The sequence below is a fragment of the Melopsittacus undulatus genome, chromosome 1 (genome assembly GCF_012275295.1).
Source record: "Melopsittacus undulatus isolate bMelUnd1 chromosome 1, bMelUnd1.mat.Z, whole genome shotgun sequence".
In the NCBI taxonomy this organism is placed as follows: Eukaryota; Metazoa; Chordata; class Aves; order Psittaciformes; family Psittaculidae; genus Melopsittacus; species Melopsittacus undulatus.
Window position 1 is genome coordinate 21,753,795 of NC_047527.1, and position 20,156 is coordinate 21,773,950.

Sequence of the window (20,156 nt, forward strand, 5' to 3'; positions counted from 1 at the left end):
GTAGGGCAAGAGAGGTTCTCCTCCCCCTCTACTCTGCCTTGGTGAGGCCACATCTGGAATCTTGCATCCAGTTCTGGGCCCCTCAGTTCAAGAAGGACAGGGAATTGCTTGAAAGAGTCCAGCGCAGAGCCACAAAGATGATGAAGGGAGTGGAACACCTCCCTTATGAGGAGAGGCTGAGGGAGCTGGGTCTCTTTAGCTTGGAGGAGAGGAGACTGAGGGGTGACCTCATCAGTGTTTACAAATATGTAAAGTGTGTGTGTCAGGATGATGGAGCTAGGCTTTTTTCAGTGATATCCAGTGGAAGGACAAGGGGCAATGGGTGTAAACTGGAGCATAGGAGGTTCCATGTGAACATCAGGAAGAACTTCTTTACTGTAAGAGTGACAGAGCACTGGAACAGGTTGCCCAGGGGGGTTGTGGAGTCTCCTACGTTGAAGATATTCAAGGCCCGCCTGGACAAGTTCCTGTGTGATGTACTCTAGGTTACCCTGCTCTTGCAGGGGGGTTGGACTAGATGATCTTTTGAGGTCCCTTCCAACCCTTGGGATTCTGTGATTTTGTGATTGGGATTGCCATGGGCATTTACTAAATGAATTATTGCTAATGCTGATAAATGATCTTCCCTTTGTATTTCTGCTAAACTTATGCTGGATTCTCTTGTGTTGTTTTAGGGACATGTCTATGTGTATTTCTCCACTTAATACTGTCTTCTGCCTTACAGCCTGCACTGTTTCCTCCTTTTGTTTTTCTGTAAGTAATTTTTTTTTTATCTCAACAATACTTTGCTGATAAGAGGCTAAACACAAATATTTAACACTGAACAATGTGTGGCGCTTCTGGCACTGACAGTTCTGTCTTCTGTGCAGAAGCACTTGATAAAGGAGGAAGAAAATCCCCAAACCCAACAGTTTAAGTTGATTCTTATTTTTGGTTTGCTGTGTCATAGCCATAGTAAGAGAACAGTGATCAAAAGTTGGAGATAAGAAAGTAGAGAATTTGTCCCCAGGACCATGAAATGAAGCTATGCCTGTAGTTCAACAGAGTCAAATAAGATAAATAAAGCAGGTTTTTTAAAAGACTGTAGAAACCACTGGATTGAGTATTAAACAGTGATATTTAATGTGACTATTGTAGATGGGACTGAGATTTTCTTTTCTCTAGCACATTCTTTCTTGTAGATCTTCGAATTAATCTGCCTACTGTTAGGTTGCATGGTGCTTGTGGAGAACTTGAACTATTAGGAAGTGACTTCAAAGTGCCCTTTTTCTTCCTCTCATGACTGCTGAACAGTGAGGTGGTCAGTGAGGTAGGATGCTGTGAGGAGTGACTCCCTTGGTGTGGCAGACAGGTAAAGAGACGTTTATGTCTTTGATTCTGGGCTGCCACAGTGAATGAGGTAGCCTATACCCAGTCTGTGAAAGCTACAGTAGCAGCAGTGAGGATTGGGCAGAAGCAGATGCATGAAGTCCTCCCTGTCCGTTCCCTGTGGGAGCTTCAACATTAGCAGCGCACACTCAGAAGTGCTTACTGAGGTGTGTGAGCCTTTGCACTCACCTTCACCCAGTACTGCTGAGTAAACTTGCTATATAGCGACCTGCTTGCTCTTTGTCAAGAATCAGTGATGAGCTACATGTTTTTACCTCATTCTGCTGTTCACATCCCATGTTTGTTCTGAGTTTCATATACATTTTTATCACATGTGAAATGTTTCATGCTGAAATATGTGTAAGAAGTGTCTGCTCCTTCCCCCTTCAGGAAAGTGGTAAAGTACTTAGGTAAGCACAAGATATGATGATCCTTGATGTAAGAGAGGGGCTTTTGTATCTCCACAGAGGCAAAGTAATGCTTATATTAATTAAGAAGAATGATTAGACTTTTCTCCTGGATAAAAAGGAAATTAATTTGAGGATAAAGATTAAATCTGTGTGGATCCCCAGACGGACTTCAGCCAGAGCATTGGTTAATGCCTGGAGAAGAGGTTATCTTCTTAATGTGTGCAAACAGACGTGCAGGCATGCAGCTAGGTGAAATACTGGTGCCAGGAAAACCTGCGGGAAGTCTGTTTAAATAAAAAAAGGTAATTGTTTTGTTTTTTTCTCAAGACCTTTTTTTTCCCCATATATCATTCTACAAACTTTTGACAACATGTTCTTAATTTTTAAATACTTTGGAAAAAACTGTTTGCATTTGATCTTACCTTGAAGTAACTCTTAAGCCAGAATTACTGGAAAATGTGGTCTTTCAGACTCCAGAAAGTTACCATTATGAGCTAAGAGAGATACATCCTACTGTGCTCTCCCAGGTAGCCAAAGAGGGGCAATGGAGTACCCAGCATAAATGTCAGCCTTGGCACCCTGCTCTTGTTGATGGGGGAGTCACAAGATGCTCCTATATACAGGCACCATGAAGACTCTGCAGCAAGATCCTGATAGTACTTGAAACCTAAGGGCTCCCAGATCTTCTTAAGTACTCCCATATCTTCCACCAGGCTAGGTGGGTTCAAGAAATTAAAAATTAATGTTGCATGCAGTATGTACAATTGCAGCATTTTCCTCCACTATGAGTCGCAAGGGAAGTACCTCTCCTTAATGAATCAAAATGTCAGGAAGACCATTGCTGTCCTCTGGTACAGGGCAGTTAACAGGAAGAGGAGCTGCAGTGATACCTGTTGCCTCATCCAGAAGCATTCAAATGGTGGCTAAAATCAAAGATTAGGGAAAAAAAAAGAAGAAAAAAGAATATGGCAAGTGTAGGTAACATTGCATTTTCCATTCAAAACCTTTCTCATCTGAATGGGGTTCTGTATATTTAGTACCCCTCAGTGCCCACCCTGTGAACCTGCACATTCTCCTCTTCAACACATATAATATCCACAACAGACTCTGGTAAGCTCTCCAACTCAATTCTCGGTGAAGAGCCATATCTTTTGATCTTGCTGAATCAAAGCCTCATTAGCTTCACTTGTGGACCAGCTCTCCTGCTGGAAGAATGGAAAGTTGACCATTAGGGTTGTTCTTTCCCTGCCACTCATGATTCTACAGGCCTCCTCATATACTCCTCAGAAATCAGGATTAATTTTACAGTTTCAGCTTTCTTGGCCATTCTCTATATGGACAGGGGTCTGTCTTTGACCATTCTTGCTTTGCTTCTCCTAATCTCACTAATTTTTACTATATGCTTTCTGAGCTGGAAGATGGAGTGGGGGAACCATGCAGGGCTTTTGAGGTTAACCACGGATTAACACAGTGGCACAAGATTCTCTGGTTTGTTCTTTATGTGTTTCCCAATAATATTCACTATCTGATTTACCTTTTTGACTGCTGCTAATTATTGTGGTTACTTTTTCATGGAACCGTACAATGTAACTCCAAAACACTGCTCATTACTGTGAGACCAGTATTACATATGGGACGTTAGGATTCTTTTTATGCTCTCTGAATCACTCTCCCTATACTAAATTAATGTGCCATTACATTTAGTAATCAATTACTCAGACTTACAGTGTCCTTCTGCAGCTCTTCATAGTAAATCTTATCTTTGCTACCTGTCATCAGCCAACACTAGCACCTTGCTGCTCATTGCCTTTTCTAGGCTGTTCATGGAAATGCTAACAGTTCAAAACCCAGAACTGAACCCTGCAGAACTAAAATTTTCCCACTGAAAAGAATGATCACAAGCTCACAGAAACTGCTGTCCTGGATGAGATTGATGCAGCTTGCCCAGCACTCTGCTTTCCACAGTCAGAGATCCCTCTTTGGGAGAGCACATGAGTCTGGCTGCTCTCTGCAGTCCATTCCCCAAACACACCCCAGCAGTCACCTCCCTGACTTGTCCTTTTAGCAGCCCCTCAACAGACTTCCTGTTTGTCAACTTTCCTAATCCCTTGCTGAACCCGCCCATCTTCCTCCACAACTCCCCATCACACTCACTGAAGTCCTTGCCTATTGCCATCTGAAACTACCCTCCCAGCAGCCCCAGCAAACAACCCCCATCCCAGTGCTGCGAGACTGGATGAATAACTTCCATTTTATCCACTGCCTTCATTTCATAAGTCTTGGTCATGCCCCAGCTTCTCTAATGTGAGCAATCCTGGTTTTCCAGTCTTTTGTCTTAAGGTAGCTACTCCCTTTGGCCCTTTCAGTTGTCCTTCTATGACCCGCTGTATCCTTCGGATGCAGAGATCAGAAACACAAACACTTCCCCATTCCCCAGGGAATTCTCAAACTAGCCTCAATTCTCTTGAAAAAAGAAACTAATTTCTTATACATAGCAAGGCATGGGGCTTTCTGAGTTTGAGTTCAGGAAAATCGTTTAGAGAAACACAAAGTCTTCATATAAACCCAGCGGAAAATGCCCCATTCCTGTGCACTGCCTCACTGTTAGAAAAGCATGCTTTACTTCTAGTCTGACTGCATCTATGATCAGCTGACAGGCCACGGATCTGGCTTCTGTACCTCAGTTTTCCAGATTGCAAATCACCCTTTATTATGTCTAGACGTATGACAGTTCTCTGAGGTCACTTACTTGAGAGCTGTTTTCTCATGACCTAAATGCTTTCAGGTTTCTTCTTATACCCTCTCCATTTGTGGTGCCTTTGAATCTTGGGTACTGGCACTGCACAGTAGCAGTGGCTCTGTTAAGATACCATAGCTTCATTATTCTCACTGGAGATTTTCCTATATATAGGTACAGGGGTGCATTTTTTAGCTTTTGGCAGGATTGTGGCTTTGAATACTTGCATGCAGCTGCTTATCCACCTCCTCTTTTTGGAGTCTCTACTTCCTAGGACAGTGACTGCATCATTCCTGCAGATGCTGAGACACTAACCTGTGCTCAGCTTAACTTCAGAGTGACTTTCCTCTAATTCTGCAGTATCTTCCCACTTGCAGTTCTGCATATGTTTGGGTGTTTGTGGGTTGGTTTGTTGTTTTTTTTTGTCATCTACAAGCTTTAAAGGTAATTTTAGTAACTGACTGTTTACTAAACAGTAATCTGAATTGTTTATTTTACTTGAGTGAATAGGGAAATGGAGCATCAGCATCTTCAGAAGAGCTCCAGCAATATGAAAAGCAAGAAAACAGTGTTGTGTTTCTACCTAACAGGATACATTTATGATCCAAACCCAGAGAGCCTTTTTGGATGTTTACCTCACTGATGGCAGCAATATTAGACTTGAGATCCAGACATTGGACACTGCAGAAAGAATATTAGAGGTAATAGGTTTCTAGAATTATGTTGAAACTTCTGTTTCTGACAAGTCGGGGGAAAAAAAAAAAGATCATTTCAGTCAGGAAGTTATAGAAGACCCTATTTGAAGACACTGAAAAATATCTCTGGGTTTTTTTGAGGGGTTTATTGGGGTGGGAGGCATTGCTCATTTTGCATGAGTGGTTTTGATTCTTGCAGTTGTCCATAATTTGCCTCTTCTTAATGTTACACATGGTACAATGTTACCATGATGATCTAATCTTGATTTATGTCCTGGCTGGTGCACTGCTATTAGAACTTGGTGTGCAACTGATACATTGTGTTTTTCTGCATACTTCTGATTTACTTGTTTTGTGTCACAGAATCATTTTGGTTGGAAAAGATTGAATCCAACCGTTAACCCTGTGCTGCCAAGTCTACCTCTAGACCGTGTCCCTAAGCACCTCATCTACACGCCTTTTAAAATACCTCTAGGAATGGTGACTCCACCACTTCCCTGTGGAGCCTGTTCCAATGCTTGGTAACCCTCCCCTGATGTTTGCTGTGAAACTGTGGGACTTCCTGTTGGTGCAGTTCAAGTACTGTGGCTCTGGGATGTCTGTAACAGCTGTTGTAATACATACAGTAAACAATTGCTAGTTGCATTTTGAAACCAGGAGCAACCAAACGCTGTTTACACAACTGGTTGGCTTGCATCTGAAACTTTCAGATGGGGCTTCCTTCATATGCCAGGAGGGGGGGAGCAGTGGTGACTCTGCATGTTTTGTGTATTTGCATGTTTGTGTGCACAAGCAAGGCTGAAGCCTCTGCTTTGGTTGCTTCCATTTCCTAATCTTTACAGCAATAATAAAGCATACAACTGCCAGATGGGAGCTCATTTTTTATGGGAATCTGAAACTTCCTCTCATCATGCAGGAAACTGTGTACTGTATTTCTGCTCTGCCTTTGCAGTCTGAGTTTGTGAAGGTAGTTTTCAGCTGGCCATAGGTACATGCAAGCTGAACATGTATTTGCTCTCCTCCACCAAGCTGACATGGTCTGGCCATGCCAGATACACACAGTGTCTGTGCACAGTCACCATGAGTTAGATAACACAGGGTAACCCCTTGTTGGCTTTGTTCTGCCCTGGGGTTTGCATCACCTGAGGCAATGCTAGGATTGGTTCTTCCATGGGAAGGTGTCAGAGTTGGCCTTAGACCCTGCAACAGGAGACTTGTGGTGTGGGAGATACTGAAGGCAAAAAGTGTTGGGGATTGCAGGAAGATAGGAATTTTGATGTTGGAGGAGAGCAGTACAATAGATTGGAAGAAGTAAGGAGACATTTTTAGATAAGAGACTTCCTTAGGGACCTTGAGTAAGGAAAGGATTTGCTAATATACTTTAAAAAATAGTACTAATTTGGGCTTGATAAACTTGTTACCTTGCAGTGGGTCCAGATAACTTCCAAGCCAGGCAGTGGTGTTATATGTTCATTTGTGTATTGCATTTATAGACACCTAATGTTTATGTGGTTCTGTAAAGAAACAATGGCATGTTAAATACTGCAGACACCATTTCTTCTCTTGTGACCTTAAGGTTGAGATAGAATTTCTAAGAACTATTTAACTTCTGTCATTGTATATGTGCTGCTACATTGACTGTCTTTTTTGCAGTGCAGGTAGATTTTTGCAACAGCCGCTCCCTAACGTCCTGGTGCTCAGGCAGCACATACCAACTTGTGCTTTGATCTGAGAAATAAGTTAACATCCTACTGAATGAAAGGTGTGCCATCCAGTATCCTCAGTATTTTGCTACAAAGGGACTTCTTAGCACAGAGGCAGAAAGAATGGAAGATGGTGCTGCTAATACTTTTATGTTTTTTGTACTTTTTGAACTTCTGTAACTCCTCCCATTATATTTGGTGTCTGAACTGAGTGTGAGGCAAGTGATTTTTATGCTCTGCTGCCCTCTCTGGTAACAGCCTTCATATTAACAAGTATAAGGAAAACCTCATGAATGTGTTCTTCAACTTTAACTTGGAGCAGTTCTTCCCAACCTGTATTTAACTCAATGTCTACTTTTTTCCATGCACACACACAAAAAAAAAGCCTGCTTTTTAAACCAGCTGATACAGCTGAAGAAAACCCTTCTGAACTGTGAAGATGATTGAATTTACAATGCTACCATTGTGACACAGAGCTAGAAGTGGTTTGGGATGGTCACCCTTTGGAAGAAGACTGAAAACCGGTATTTCCACCTTATGCTAAAAGAAAGTCCAATTTCTTTGACCACAGCATGACTCCTCCATCAGGTTGCACAATCTGCCAGATGAGCTATGACAGGAGTATTCTCAGGGGTGGAAAGTTTTCTTACAGTTGCCACACCACTTTCCTGAGAGATCTCAGGAGATTATGGTCACTGCAGGATTTAGGAATGCTCTGATGGCACTGTGCTCTCTTAGGCTATGGCTACTTTGGCTTATGCTTTGATTTTTCAGGGCCTAAACCAGAACAAGACAATTGCCCCCATCTGATCCAGCAGTTTCTGTGCTTACCTCTGCCTGATTTTTCTGTCTCCATTAACCCATTGCACAACTGGTCCTGCAAATAAGTTCATCTTCTGTTGGTGCTGCTTCATCTTCTCTGAGAGGGCAGTAGAGGGGCTGCAGCAAGCTAAAACAAATCCAGATATCAAGCTGGATAGGATTTTTCCTCTGTATGCAATAATGAAAGCTCAACAGACCTCAAGTCTGCTCTTGTCAGAAGCCCTCTTGCAGAACTGTAGAACCCTGCAAGTAAGACCAGTGCTTTCAATAAATGGGCAGGACTTTTAGTTATTTCCTAGAAAAGCAGAGGATTCTATCAGCTCAGAAAATGCATACAACCTGCAAACATACATATTTGTGATGCTTCTGAGCAATGTTGTTAGATCACAGCACACAGTGCTCACTGTACAACAGGATGTGAGGATTTAGTAATAAAAGTTTGGAAGAACATGGCAGATGCCTTCTGGTAGAGGATACTTAAATGCATAACAGAGCAGCAAACATTTGCTGGTTTGTTACATTTTTACGTTCTTTTGAAACTTAGAAACACCTTTTTTAAGTTTGAAACTGCTCACAGACTCAAATGCTGCAATACAGGAATGGTTATATTTGCTTTTAAACAGGCAATTAAATGGGACATAAGGAAAAAACTGAAAACAAGTTAAGGAAAAAATGTTCAATACTTTTTAATGTATTCCTACTAATGGGTAGCTAAGTTCCTGATCTTTTGTTTTTAAAGGTTACATTGTGCAAGATGGGGCTATCAAGAGAATTAATAAAGTATTTTAGCTTATTTTTCTTTCAAGAACATGACAATGGAGCACTCTCTCGTAAGTTTTACATGATGCTTAAACCATCCCTCCCTTAGATATTTTGTTGTCTGAAGTGACTGAACTTAGAGTCTGAACAGAGCTTGTATGAGCCTGCTCAGGCTGAAAGACCCACCCTGTTCGATAAACCCCTTCCATTCCTCTCCATATAGCTTGGAAAGAGTGGTAGTGGGGAATGAAGTATGACAGTACCTTGTGTGGTACAGGGGTGAGACCTTCACATACCAATATCATGTTTCTTTCAGTTTACACAACATGTAGCAACTTTACCACATGGGAACTATTGAGTGTATCTTCTGGGTAGGTATTTAATCAGATGGCCATACCTACATAAAACAGTTCTTACTTTATGGATCACATGCTGAGTTTAACAATGGGACAGGAAGCTCTTTTGTTATATTTATAAACAATGTCTGTGGCTTACTTTCCTTTGTATTATGACATGTTTCCTTTCTCAACTGACAGAAATGTAAGTTTAACCATGAGGGTACTGAGCAAGCTATATCTCAGGATTGTGAGTCTCCGTGGTCAGTGTGAAGGGGCTTTTCTGTCCTCATTGGTCTATTCATGTCCTGTTTCCCATGTGGGCAGCTGTGTGGATGAGGCTGAATCCAGACCTGGGATGGGATAGGCTCTGGTCACATCAAGGAAGTGAACACAGTGTTTGTTATTCACTGGAAAAAAGTTTGGCTTTGCAGCCTCTCTGTGTGGCCTTAACAAGTCATTCAGCCTTTTTTCTTCTTATTGGGGTAAAGGTGTTAGTGCTTTCCTGAACGTTTTCTAGATGAAGGTCCACTAGTAAAATCAGGCTTATCCAGTGGCGTAGGAACTTTACTCTTGTGTCTATTTGATATGTTATTCCCCTGCCCCCTCCTCTCTGTCTGTGATAGGTATCTGAGTATACAGAATCCCTGGCTGTTACTGTGTCTCATGTATCTGGATATAACACGTTTTATATACTCTTCTGTGTTTGCAGATGGAATTAGTTTTGCCTTGCATTGAGATATAATCAAATACACAGCATAAGATAAAATTCTTTCAGTTAATTACATTTCAATGCATCTTCAATATTCCTTGCAAACACATCAAGTGTAACCCACAGTCCACTGACAAAAAATGTTTGATGCTCGCACGCTTAAAATGACGTATTTAGATGTTCTGCTGAATTGTGGTGTTAGCTTAGAAATAAATGGTTACAAGTTTGGGCCTTTAGATCTTTTTAAGAGTGAGCAGGAAAGTAGTGACCTCTGAAGAGTGACATGCTTTTCTTGCTGTACGTTAGTTATACTGCTTGTCTGGTGTTCTGTTGTTCAAGAAAAGCACCAGTCCTGGAGGCTTGCATCAACATCTTTTCAATGCAGAAACATCTATCCTGCCAAGCTGTGTTCTGAGAGAAGGATATTCTGTAAGAGCATAGTCTCAGGGAGCAGATATTCTGTAAGTAATAGAGCTATGTAAGTTTACACTCGAGAAGTGAGGAAGATAATTAAGCTGTCTCCATGCTTTACCCAGAATTTAATTTTGTCAAATTTCTTGCTTCTCCAAAAGCACACTGGTAACCAGCACTAACTGATAGATGAAAGCAGCAGGGCTGTTTCACTGACTGTCTCTGGTTTTTCTTCTTTTCCCAGTGGTGAAAAAAGTGGCAGAATTTGAACTTCCTTATGTGAGTCTTCCGAGCATGAAGGAGTTGTATTGTAAGCTTGGGGTCAGAAAATGGTGAGCAACAAGCTTAAGAGAAACTACCAAGATGTCTGAACAGAGAAAGAAGTCCCTTGAAATAACTTGGCTACAAAGTCTTTAAGCCTCAGCAACTGAACTATTTTTCTCTGAGGCTAATTTGTTACTGGAATTGGCTGGCCCAGCAGGTCTTATATTTATCACTGAAAGTGTCCTTTTCCACAGCTAGTTATTTATTCCCTCTATTCTTTCAGAACCTAGAGAGGTGCTTTGTGGCTGCTTTCCCCCTAACTTTTATACCTGCATAATGCAGTGATCACAAATTGGGATATACTTGTAAACAATGTAGAAAAGAACTGTAAATTGTGAGTTGCAAGCTGCAGCTCTGGGCAGAAAGAGGTTACTTTGTATCGGAAGTGCTTATTTCTATATGCTAATGCAAAAGATACCTGAGGCCATAGCTTGAGCATTACTTTTGGTAAGTGGCCTGGCTTAAGCAGCAGTGCACTCTTTGCCTTTCATTTGCTCAAGCCTTGGGCTTCTCCTCAGTCATGCTGATAGAACTGGGTGGCAGACATGATGAGCTGGAGTGGAGAGCTAGCCTGGCCTAAAAACAAGTTGCTGGCTGTTAAATTTATATGGGTTTGCTGGCCTATTTTTGGCCCTGGTCAGTTCCCCAGTCTTGTTTGCTGTGCAGCAAACAGTTGTGCTGACTGGTGGGTGAGGATACACCCCAGGGACAGGGAATGTCGTGCCAAAGTCCTGTTTGTCAAATAGTGCCCTGGGGTTGCAGTTAGGCAGTATAGCTGAGCCAGGCTAATGGCTCGCAACTGTGATTGTAACTTGGTCTGCTCCCTACAATGATGAATTAAAAAAAGAAAAGGTTTTTGCATGCTCAGTTGTATTGGCTGCACCAAATGAGTGCTAGAGCAGCAATCATGGTTGGGAACAGAAGAGGAAGAACAGACCATACATATCTTTTGGTGATAGCAAGCATCAAGCAACAGAAACTTGTTTGATGTTTGTAATTTGGTTTAGATCTACTGGGCTAGAGCCTGACCTCTGTAAAGCTTTCTCTGTTTCCCTATATGCGCCCTTATAAACTGCAAAACCTAGCAGTCTAATAAAAGAACTGTGTGGTTCTAAGGCATGACAAAGTGACTGTCTGAGGAGACACTTCTCCCTTCATGCAGCTGCAAAGCACAGACGTAGGAAATGGCAGCCCTGGGGTGGTTTATGTGGTGCAGAAAGTGTATTGCCTCCTCAATGTAATGCAGATGTCCAGCTGTATTCATTCTGTCATGTAGACTTACCTAAGCTGTCTTCCAGAAAACACCTCAAGCTAGATGCTGCAGCATGGCACTTGGATAACTGAGTATTTAACTTGCTTTGTTGCTGTACTGCAGCAATTCTACAGTAGCTGGTATTGCAGCTGGCTGGTGTACGGTCTTGTACGTCAACACTGCAGCATGGCACTGGATGCTCTGAGAGTCTTACCAACTCTTATATAGACAAACCCTGAGTTGTTTGAGAAAAGGAAGAGGAAAGTTTTAGTTCTAAACTGCAGCTGTTATGTTTGGTACCACCAAAATCAAAGTGGAGAGATTGGATCACCAGACTTCAGTTTATTTCCATTCTGCTACAGTGTATGAAGAATAAGCATAGTACACACTTCAGAGGCACAACTGATTTTTGTTTTGTTAATCTGGTAAGTAATGGGATCTTTCCAGGTTGTGCTCCCATCATATTTAGCTGAAAAATCACAATGCCATATTTAGAAGCATATCTACATATTTTATTACCTTTTTTTTTCCCCATTGGCTTGGAAAAGGTATATGGATCCTTCTCTTGACACGCTGCTGATGGATTGTACAGCTTCACTGAACTTGCTATATATGCAGGTAAAGCTAAAAGGTCTTTGTAATTTTGAAAGCTATCTTTCCAATATTAATATTTCTTGAAATGTTTGTAAATGGTTCCTGTTTAGCACTGCTTTTTGTGCTTTTCTAGGTGCTGGGTGTAGCTGTGGTTGATCATGTTCCTTTTCCCATCCAAAGTCATGTGCTAGAAATTCTAACCGATCTATGTTTTGTGCATGGGAAAAGTATTGCATAAAAAAGACATTTAGGATATTTAGGTATCTGTCTCCTCTATTTTCAAGTGTATATGGATGTATCTGTATCTGTAATACGTAGGCACTCTGCTATGCTGTGAGAGCATTTGATTTCTGAACTGTAGGTGTGTTGAGCTGTACTAGCTTTTGAAACTGTTTATTCAGGAGGAAAGAACAGTGTGGAGTGAACTTGACCTAAAATCAAAGGGCTTGCTTAAAAAAAGCACTCTGTGTATTTCTAAATGTTTGTGTGCAAAAGGAAGTACATTTTTGTTGACTTCTTTGGCTATTTTATAAAACTCTTAAGGCAATCCAGGAAGTTGAGAGGAATTGGGTTAAATCAACAGAAGAACAGATGCAGGAACTTGGATTCCTAAAAAAAAAAAAAAAAAGGCAAACAAAGTAAAGGTAAAATGATATTTTAAAAATAACATAAACGGATCAAAGGGGTGGTTTTTGAAGCAATGATGTGACTTTAAAAGTAGAGCGTGGCTTTGTGGAGTGGTTTGAGCTAGAGAGCCAGGTATCCCATCTCCTGGTTAGATACTGAGCCACCAATAGAAAAGAAGGTTACCATCTCTGCTAGCATTTTAAAACATCCAAGCAGAATTTCTTGGATCCTGAAGGTTAGATGGAAGTTTTTGACTGTGAATGTTAGTCTTTATTTGCTGAACTCAGGTGCAAAGGTTTGTCATCCAGATTAGGAGATCAGATGGAAATTCAGAGTGCTGGGACTACTGTTCTCATAGTTCTTACTGGTTAGTTTTTTGTCTTCCTATCATCATATCTCATAACCATCCAAAAGACTCAGCTCATCATATTCAGTGTGTGTGTGTGTGTGTGTGTGTGTGTGTGTGTGTAGAAATGAAGTTACTAAGTCTGGACTGTGAGTGCTCTTCTCTGAATCAAGCACTGACATACTGTGGTGAATCTGTGTCCTCCCAGGAGAAAGTGTTAGGAATCTGAAAGATATGCCTTTATAAGTCACTAGATTTCACTTGCCTTTACAGTAAATCATTTCAGTTCTGTCTTTTTGGTGCAATTCCTGGAGCTGATTCGGGAAATGCAGTTCTATGGATACGTATGAATTGATCCTTGCATTTGTGACTATCCAGAAGAAGGCTGCTCAGCTGACATCTTTATCAGCAATAATGAGATTCACTGCTGCATAAAACTGCCTACTAACCAGACCAAAGAGGTGAGCTATAAAATCAACAGGTTAAGAAGCAGGCAGGTTACTTTTCTTGTAAGTACTTCACTGATTCTGTATCTGAATTAATTTTTTCTTCATGAAAACTAAGATAGTCAGGGAAGGGCAGATCTGGGGAGAAGGGGTAGTCTCTTTTAAATCCCTTTCACTTGCCCATATTCCCCTCCAAACCTGTTCTGAAACATACTCCCTTAGGCAGCCTTTATAGCAGTGACCATCTAGCCTTACTCTGCTATATTTCTCCCTTCTGTGGTATTCCATGTCATACTTTACCTGCCACTTTGCTTTCCTATTGGAAGTAGAGTTGTCAAGAGAGTTTTGCATGGGAGCAAAACAACTGCTTTAGCCATCTTTAGGCTTCTGAAGACTCCCTTGTCTTGCTTCCCACTTGCACCCTCCCTGAGAGGTGTGCTGGTCGAAATTTCAGCTGCTTTATTTATATGCTATATAAAATGACCCTAATTGATTAATTCTGATTTAAGGCTGAACACCTTAATGTTGCTTTTAGTAGTTTCTTCTGTCCATTGGCTGGTTTTGGTTTTGGTTTACAGGGTGCTACAAAGGATGGTGAAGAAGACACTCTGGAGCTTAGATTTGAGTACAATTACTCAGTCATTATCCACATGGCAGTGGATAATTTTGTACACAAAACAGGTTAGTTCCCAGCCCTTTTAGGAAAGGATCAGATTAAAATGCATCTTCAGCCATAAGGAGTCTTCAGAAGTGGTTGATCCACCTCTACTGGAGAGCAGCAGTGATGCTTTCAAGCAGGTTAGCCTGGTGACAGAGTTATGTGGGGGAAAGCATCTGAGTTCCTAGTGTAAGGGGAGGAGCATTTTTGTTTTCCACTGAAGAGAAATATCTAGCAATCAGCAGCAAGCCTGGGATGGAGTGTAGACAGGAGCCATTTTTATACTGGTCTCAGTAACTATCCAAAATCATTTAGTGGTCAGACCTACCTAAGGTCAAGGGCTCCCATTATCCACAAAAATTGTATTGTTCAAATATTAATATGCCATGCTAACACAAGTTCATAGAGGGTGTGAATATGTGGCATTGTAAGTATATATTTTTTACATATAAATAATTCTTAAATAAGATTTTATAGGGTGCCAGTCTTCCTACTGTTTTTTCAGGCAGCCCTTTAAAGAGAAAGATATCCAGGAATTCAAGTCATCCGTCTGTGGTTATGCTGCCTAGCAAATAATCCAGACTCTGCAGTATCAAAGACAGCCCCAGTCTCAGTTTAGGTACAGAACTTCTATAAAAAGTGCCTAGCCTGCTATTCAAGTAAACTGCTTCTCTTTCTTGCCTCTGAGACCAACCCAGCAGCAGAAAGTATTTTTCAAGTAAAATCAAAATGCTTAATTTATCACACATGGCTTCTGAATTCCGGGGTGATGATGTAGTTCACACAGCTATTTAGTAAGTGTTATTTTCCTGCCACACTTAGGTTTTATGAGAACATGAGCCATAAGCAGTAAGCTTTCTAGTTTCTTTGCTGCTGGAGGAACAAAACAAAACAAAACCAACTTAATTCAGTATAAATTCTCTGTGAAATCCATTAGGGTTGTACTTGATGCAGTGATGTGTTGATTAGCAACCCTGTGTCCCGCTTTGCTCAGAAGTGTGAGGAAGAGCTAAAGGCCAGAAATATGCTTCTATGTGGAACAAATAAGGGTTTGATGCAAGAGCCCACTGCAGAAAATGGCATGACTGGATGATGTGGAGCTTAACCAGAGATGGTTCCCCCTTCATCACTGATGTTGTAGAATGTTTTGTCTTAGGTTCTGAAGTGCACCCTGGAGATGCACCTCACTTTACTCTCCAAAAAGCAGCATCTCAGGTAGAGTGTCAAGCACCAAATGATGAATCTAACTTGAGCTGCAGTATCCCAAAGAGTTGTACATGCTTATTAGACAGCCTTAGGAACTAGGAACAACACTGCTCCTCTCTGAGGTGCCTTTGTTAGGTACCCAATATGTGGGATGAGTGCATACTGCTCTGTTCATATTAGGTGTGCAAGATTTGACTCTGAGATGGTCTACAAACAGCTCCAGCCGTCTCATGTAACCACCAGGCCTTTGATTTTTGACAGTGGTGAGTGCCTGTGAACTCCAGCTTGCTTCATTTGTTGAAGTGGTCTTGATGCTTTTGATTAACCTTACTTAGTCCTTGGATTAATTTAGCAGCCTTTAAGGTAGGAGCCATAGACAACTAGAGAGAATAACTTGCCTTACAAAGCCAGTCATAAAAATTCATATTCTCAACTCTGAGCATTGCTGTGAGGGTTAGTCATGCTGAGGATGGGCTTTAAGCAACTGCAGCAAATCTGGTGCACTGTGAGGGTGCTAAGCACAGAGCAAAATTAACTGACTCAGGGAAGTAATAGTTCAGTATTAGGGACTGCAGTTTTCTGGTGGAGGACAAATGGAAGAGTTGAGTACATCTTTTAATAGAAGAAATCATAATGTTCTGTGGTTTATCCTCCTTAGGCTTTTTTGCTCAGTAGCTGCTTGAAGAAAATGGTATCAGAGCAGATGATAAAGGCAGCCAAAGAAGGCCAAGAAATGGTGAGCATGAGTGTTTGTTGGTGTCAGAATTTGTATTTAAAAGAAATAAGCCTGCTACTCAAACATTCTTTCACATGTGCTGAGAAAAGTCCATTGAGAAAAAGAATCTTACATGTTCCAACATTTCAGTAGAGAATGAACTGACTAAACAGTACATCTTTGGTCAGTTTTACAGAAATAAACCACCTTTAACATTTAAAGTATTATCATCAGAGATTTAATAATCTGTTTCGCCTTCACCCCTTGACTTAAAATTTTGCTGCATATGATAAAGGATGTCTATGGCATAATTTTTATATGTTCTGCACTACCCTGTTGTATCCATTTCTGGCTTCTGCGTTTCCCCCCCACTTCACTTGCTTGCTCCATCTGCTGCAATGTTAGACCGATTTGAGATCTGTGACATTCACACTGAGAAACATTTTGGTTTTAAATAGAAGTGTTAATTAAATGAAATTCAGGTTTGTAGTTAAATACTTCTGCAATCTTTTGTGTAGCCTTTAAGGATGAAAATGTTTAGATACTTGTTATTTGAAGAAATAATTTTCAGCATTAATAATGGCTTTGTTTAACCTTGTGCTACCTAAAGATTTTGAATGTATGCTAACTGAAAACTTCTGAAGAGAAAAAAGGGAAGGAACATGTGTGATCTTCTAGACCCATGCTGATTACAGTGAGCAATGAGGCAGTGATCTGTGTGTTATTTCATAGCTTTAAACTATAAATGATTCAGAAGAAAAGACCAATTTTAATTTTGGAATAGATTTGACCTCTCCAAGTTTATTTGTAGTGGAAATACAGTAAACAATTAATTATGAAGATGTCTATTCATTACTTTAATATTCAGCTGTTGCTAGCATTGCTTGGACTTGATTAGCTTGGACTAAACCAGAATTACGAGAAAGGTAACTATGCTAGTTCATTTCCTACACTGTCTGCTGGGTTTAACAGAATGCTGCTTTGCTCAGCATAATTTGTTACAGTAGTTGGGGGAGCATTCAATCTTACTGTAAACTTAAATTTTTCTGTCTGCTTAGGAGATGAAGATGTCTGAATCCACAATAAATAGTAAGAAATCCAGCATCCAACAAAAGCAGGTTAGCGAGTGAGAAATTGTTTCCAAGATGTAAATAGAGTATGTATCGCTTGCTAGTGCTGTTTACCCCAGCCTCTGTTTTTCTGGTTAGGAAGACTCCTAATAAATTTAATATGAACTACTTCAGGCAGGAGAAGAAGCTAAGCTTGAACTTACGGAGAAATAAGAGGGCAAGAAACATGCCTGAATGAAAAATTTATTTTGGTTTGGGTTTAATGGTAACTTGCTTCATTTTATTGCTGTTTACAAGTGTTTCTGAACGAAACACTTGAGGTTAAAGAGAGTGTATACAGAAACATGTATACATGTATCCACATGCGACCCCTGATATAGTTGACGTACCTGGATTCCACGCTGGGATTGTTTATGCATGTGGATTGTTCTTGATTTTCTTACAAAATCTAGACTGTTGTTTATTCAAACAATAATTTATTGGCTATTATGCTGATCTGTTATTATCACTGTACTCCTACAAAGAGGATAGATTAAATATTAGGAAGAAGTTCTTAAGTGTAAGGATGGTGAGGCATGGGAACAGGCTGTCCAGAGAAGCTGATGATGCCCCATCCCTGGCAGTGTTCACTGCCAGGTTGGATGGGGTTTGGAGCAACCTAGTCTAGTGGAAGGTGTCCCTGCCTGTGGCAGAGGGGTTGGAATTAGATGATCTTTAAGGTTCCTTCCAACACAAACCATTCTACAATACGATTGTATGATGTGTTACCACATTTGGAACTGCCGTTCAATCTGCACCATTAGTACACTGCAATACACCTTAAGAGCAGAAACAACTGTTCATTTGTCCTATTCCAGCAGGAAGAATAAAATCTGTTCTCTAAAGTATCTCTTAAAGAGATCAATCCCTGCTCCTTAACAGTATCATGTCAGATTTTCTAGCTTAATTTTGTATTTGCCTATAATTATTGAAATACACATACTCTTTAACTGTCTGTTTGTTTCACTGCAGGTAGTTTATTTGGGTTTTATATCAAGGAAAAGATTTTTGGTTAGGCCAAATGAAGATGACTGTGTATTTGAGAAAATTGGAGAAGAGGACCTGTAAAAATTGTCTGGGAATAATAAAGTTATTGTTGAAACTTTGAACTATAAGGGCAAAAAGTTTCCCCAATCTTTGGTGTAATTCCTTGCCTTTGCAGAGTCCATTGTGGTATTTACAACTCTACTCAACCAGTTTGAAAAGGTGCTGAGAACCTGGAGGTGTCTTACATGGATGCTTTTTTGGCTTTTTTTCACCCCAGACTGAAATTGTTGGAGCAGAAAGGGGAGGGCTAATTAGAAATGGTGCTATTAGAGGAGGAAAAAATATTTACTTATCAGTTGTTTCTGTGAGTACTGGGGTTATGATTGTTAGTGTAAGAATGCACACATAACCACCAGAATGGTTATATGAGGTGCTTTATTGCAGCACTGGGAAACCAGGGGCACTTGCCCAAATCTGGCTTCGACCCCGTCACATCGCGCTTGCAATTTATACATCAAAAGTTTCACAATTAATACATATTCAACATAAATTGCTACCTTAACTAATACATATGCATCAGGGATTGTCTCATCAGTCTATTACGACATCAACCTCTTCTGTGCTTGCACAGCTTCCCTCTGGTGGTCGTCCTGATGAAGTAAGGAGTCTTCCTCAGATGAAGTAAGAAGTCTTTCTCTCTCTGTCCTTTTCACCTGTCCGTTCTTTGGACAGGCCCCAACCATTATATGTATGCCAGCATTCTCTTGTTTTCACTTGGCTGCCTCTGGTCAGTCTGTATGTTCTGCTTGGGTAAGGTTTTACAATACTTTCTTAAATCCACCCATGCCAAAATTACAACTAAGGTACAGAACAGCAAAGTTACAACTAAGGTACAAAACGACTAACTAAGGTACAGAACAGCAAAATTACAACTTGTTAATATATAACGGCCTTCTATTGATTTACAAACTTTCAAATATAATTATTTTTTTAACATAAAATTTCACCCTTTTCTAACATTTCCCCCCTTTGAAAATACTTCATCTTCAGCAAGTATTTTCACTTGTTTGAACTTATGTAGCTGTCTCCTGATAGGTAGGCCGAGGGTGTTGGGTATTTTGGATACTCTCTCTTTACTGCTCCTATAATTTGATGAGCCTATGCACTGCTGCGGGCTATCTTCCTTTGGATACAGAGATACATCAGATGTATCATCAAAAACACAATGAATATCACGATTACAGTTTGTATGAGGGAACGAACCCATCCAGAGAGATGCAGGCCCAAACTGTCAAATAATGCTCCAATTTTGTTCAGTATCTTCCCTTTCCTTTTCTGCTTCTTGTTCAATTTTGGTCAGCTGGGAAATATCGTGCTCTATATCTTCAGTCACATTGGGAATGTGAACGCAGCAATGGTCCACTCTGTCTTTTAACTATCCACAGACACCATGCTCTTAAGTAACAACATGTCTAATGCCATTCTGTTCTGCAAGGACATTTTGGTTGTCACCTCTAGTTGCAAATATAATTCTCTGAATCCCTTCTTTGTTATTGTAGCTAATCTTTCCGTTTGACCAATCAACTTGTCAATAATTTCTCTATTTCAATATGCTGCCACTTGGGCAAATAGGGATTCTAAAGCCCATCCTACTTTAACTCCCATGGAAGGTTCCTGCCAAGTGTCTTCATCATCATCATTATCTGTTGCCACCTAGACATTTGTCTGGAAAAGGCATTCCTAGTGAGTGGAAAAGGATTTCCTACAATCATCTCCCTTATCAGGGCCAGTCATTCCTTTCTGGAATGTGGTGCTGATGTGATGCCCTTATTGACTTGTTAAGTCACTGCTGATTCAGAAGCTGCCATGCTTTGGAGAATTGGAGTGTGGGAAGAGCACCAGTTAACGTATGTCACTACATAGGAAGTTGTGCTGGTTTA

The 20,156-nt window shown here is 40.6% G+C and overlaps 1 protein-coding gene across 1 annotated transcript in view; it reads left to right on the forward strand.

Moving 5' to 3' along the window:
* SNX31 (sorting nexin 31) overlaps window positions 1-18,297 on the forward strand; it is a 32,913-nt gene extending 14,616 nt beyond the window's left edge. The window contains 11 exon segments of the mRNA XM_034065594.1: window positions 5,106-5,216; window positions 8,475-8,565; window positions 10,197-10,284; window positions 12,077-12,146; window positions 12,666-12,756; window positions 13,399-13,604; window positions 14,132-14,179; window positions 14,181-14,222; window positions 16,064-16,141; window positions 17,179-17,238; window positions 18,202-18,297. Of these exon segments, the coding sequence (XP_033921485.1) occupies window positions 5,106-5,216; window positions 8,475-8,565; window positions 10,197-10,284; window positions 12,077-12,146; window positions 12,666-12,756; window positions 13,399-13,604; window positions 14,132-14,179; window positions 14,181-14,222; window positions 16,064-16,141; window positions 17,179-17,238; window positions 18,202-18,297 (981 nt within the window).
* Window positions 18,298-20,156: the final 1,859 nt, after the last annotated feature.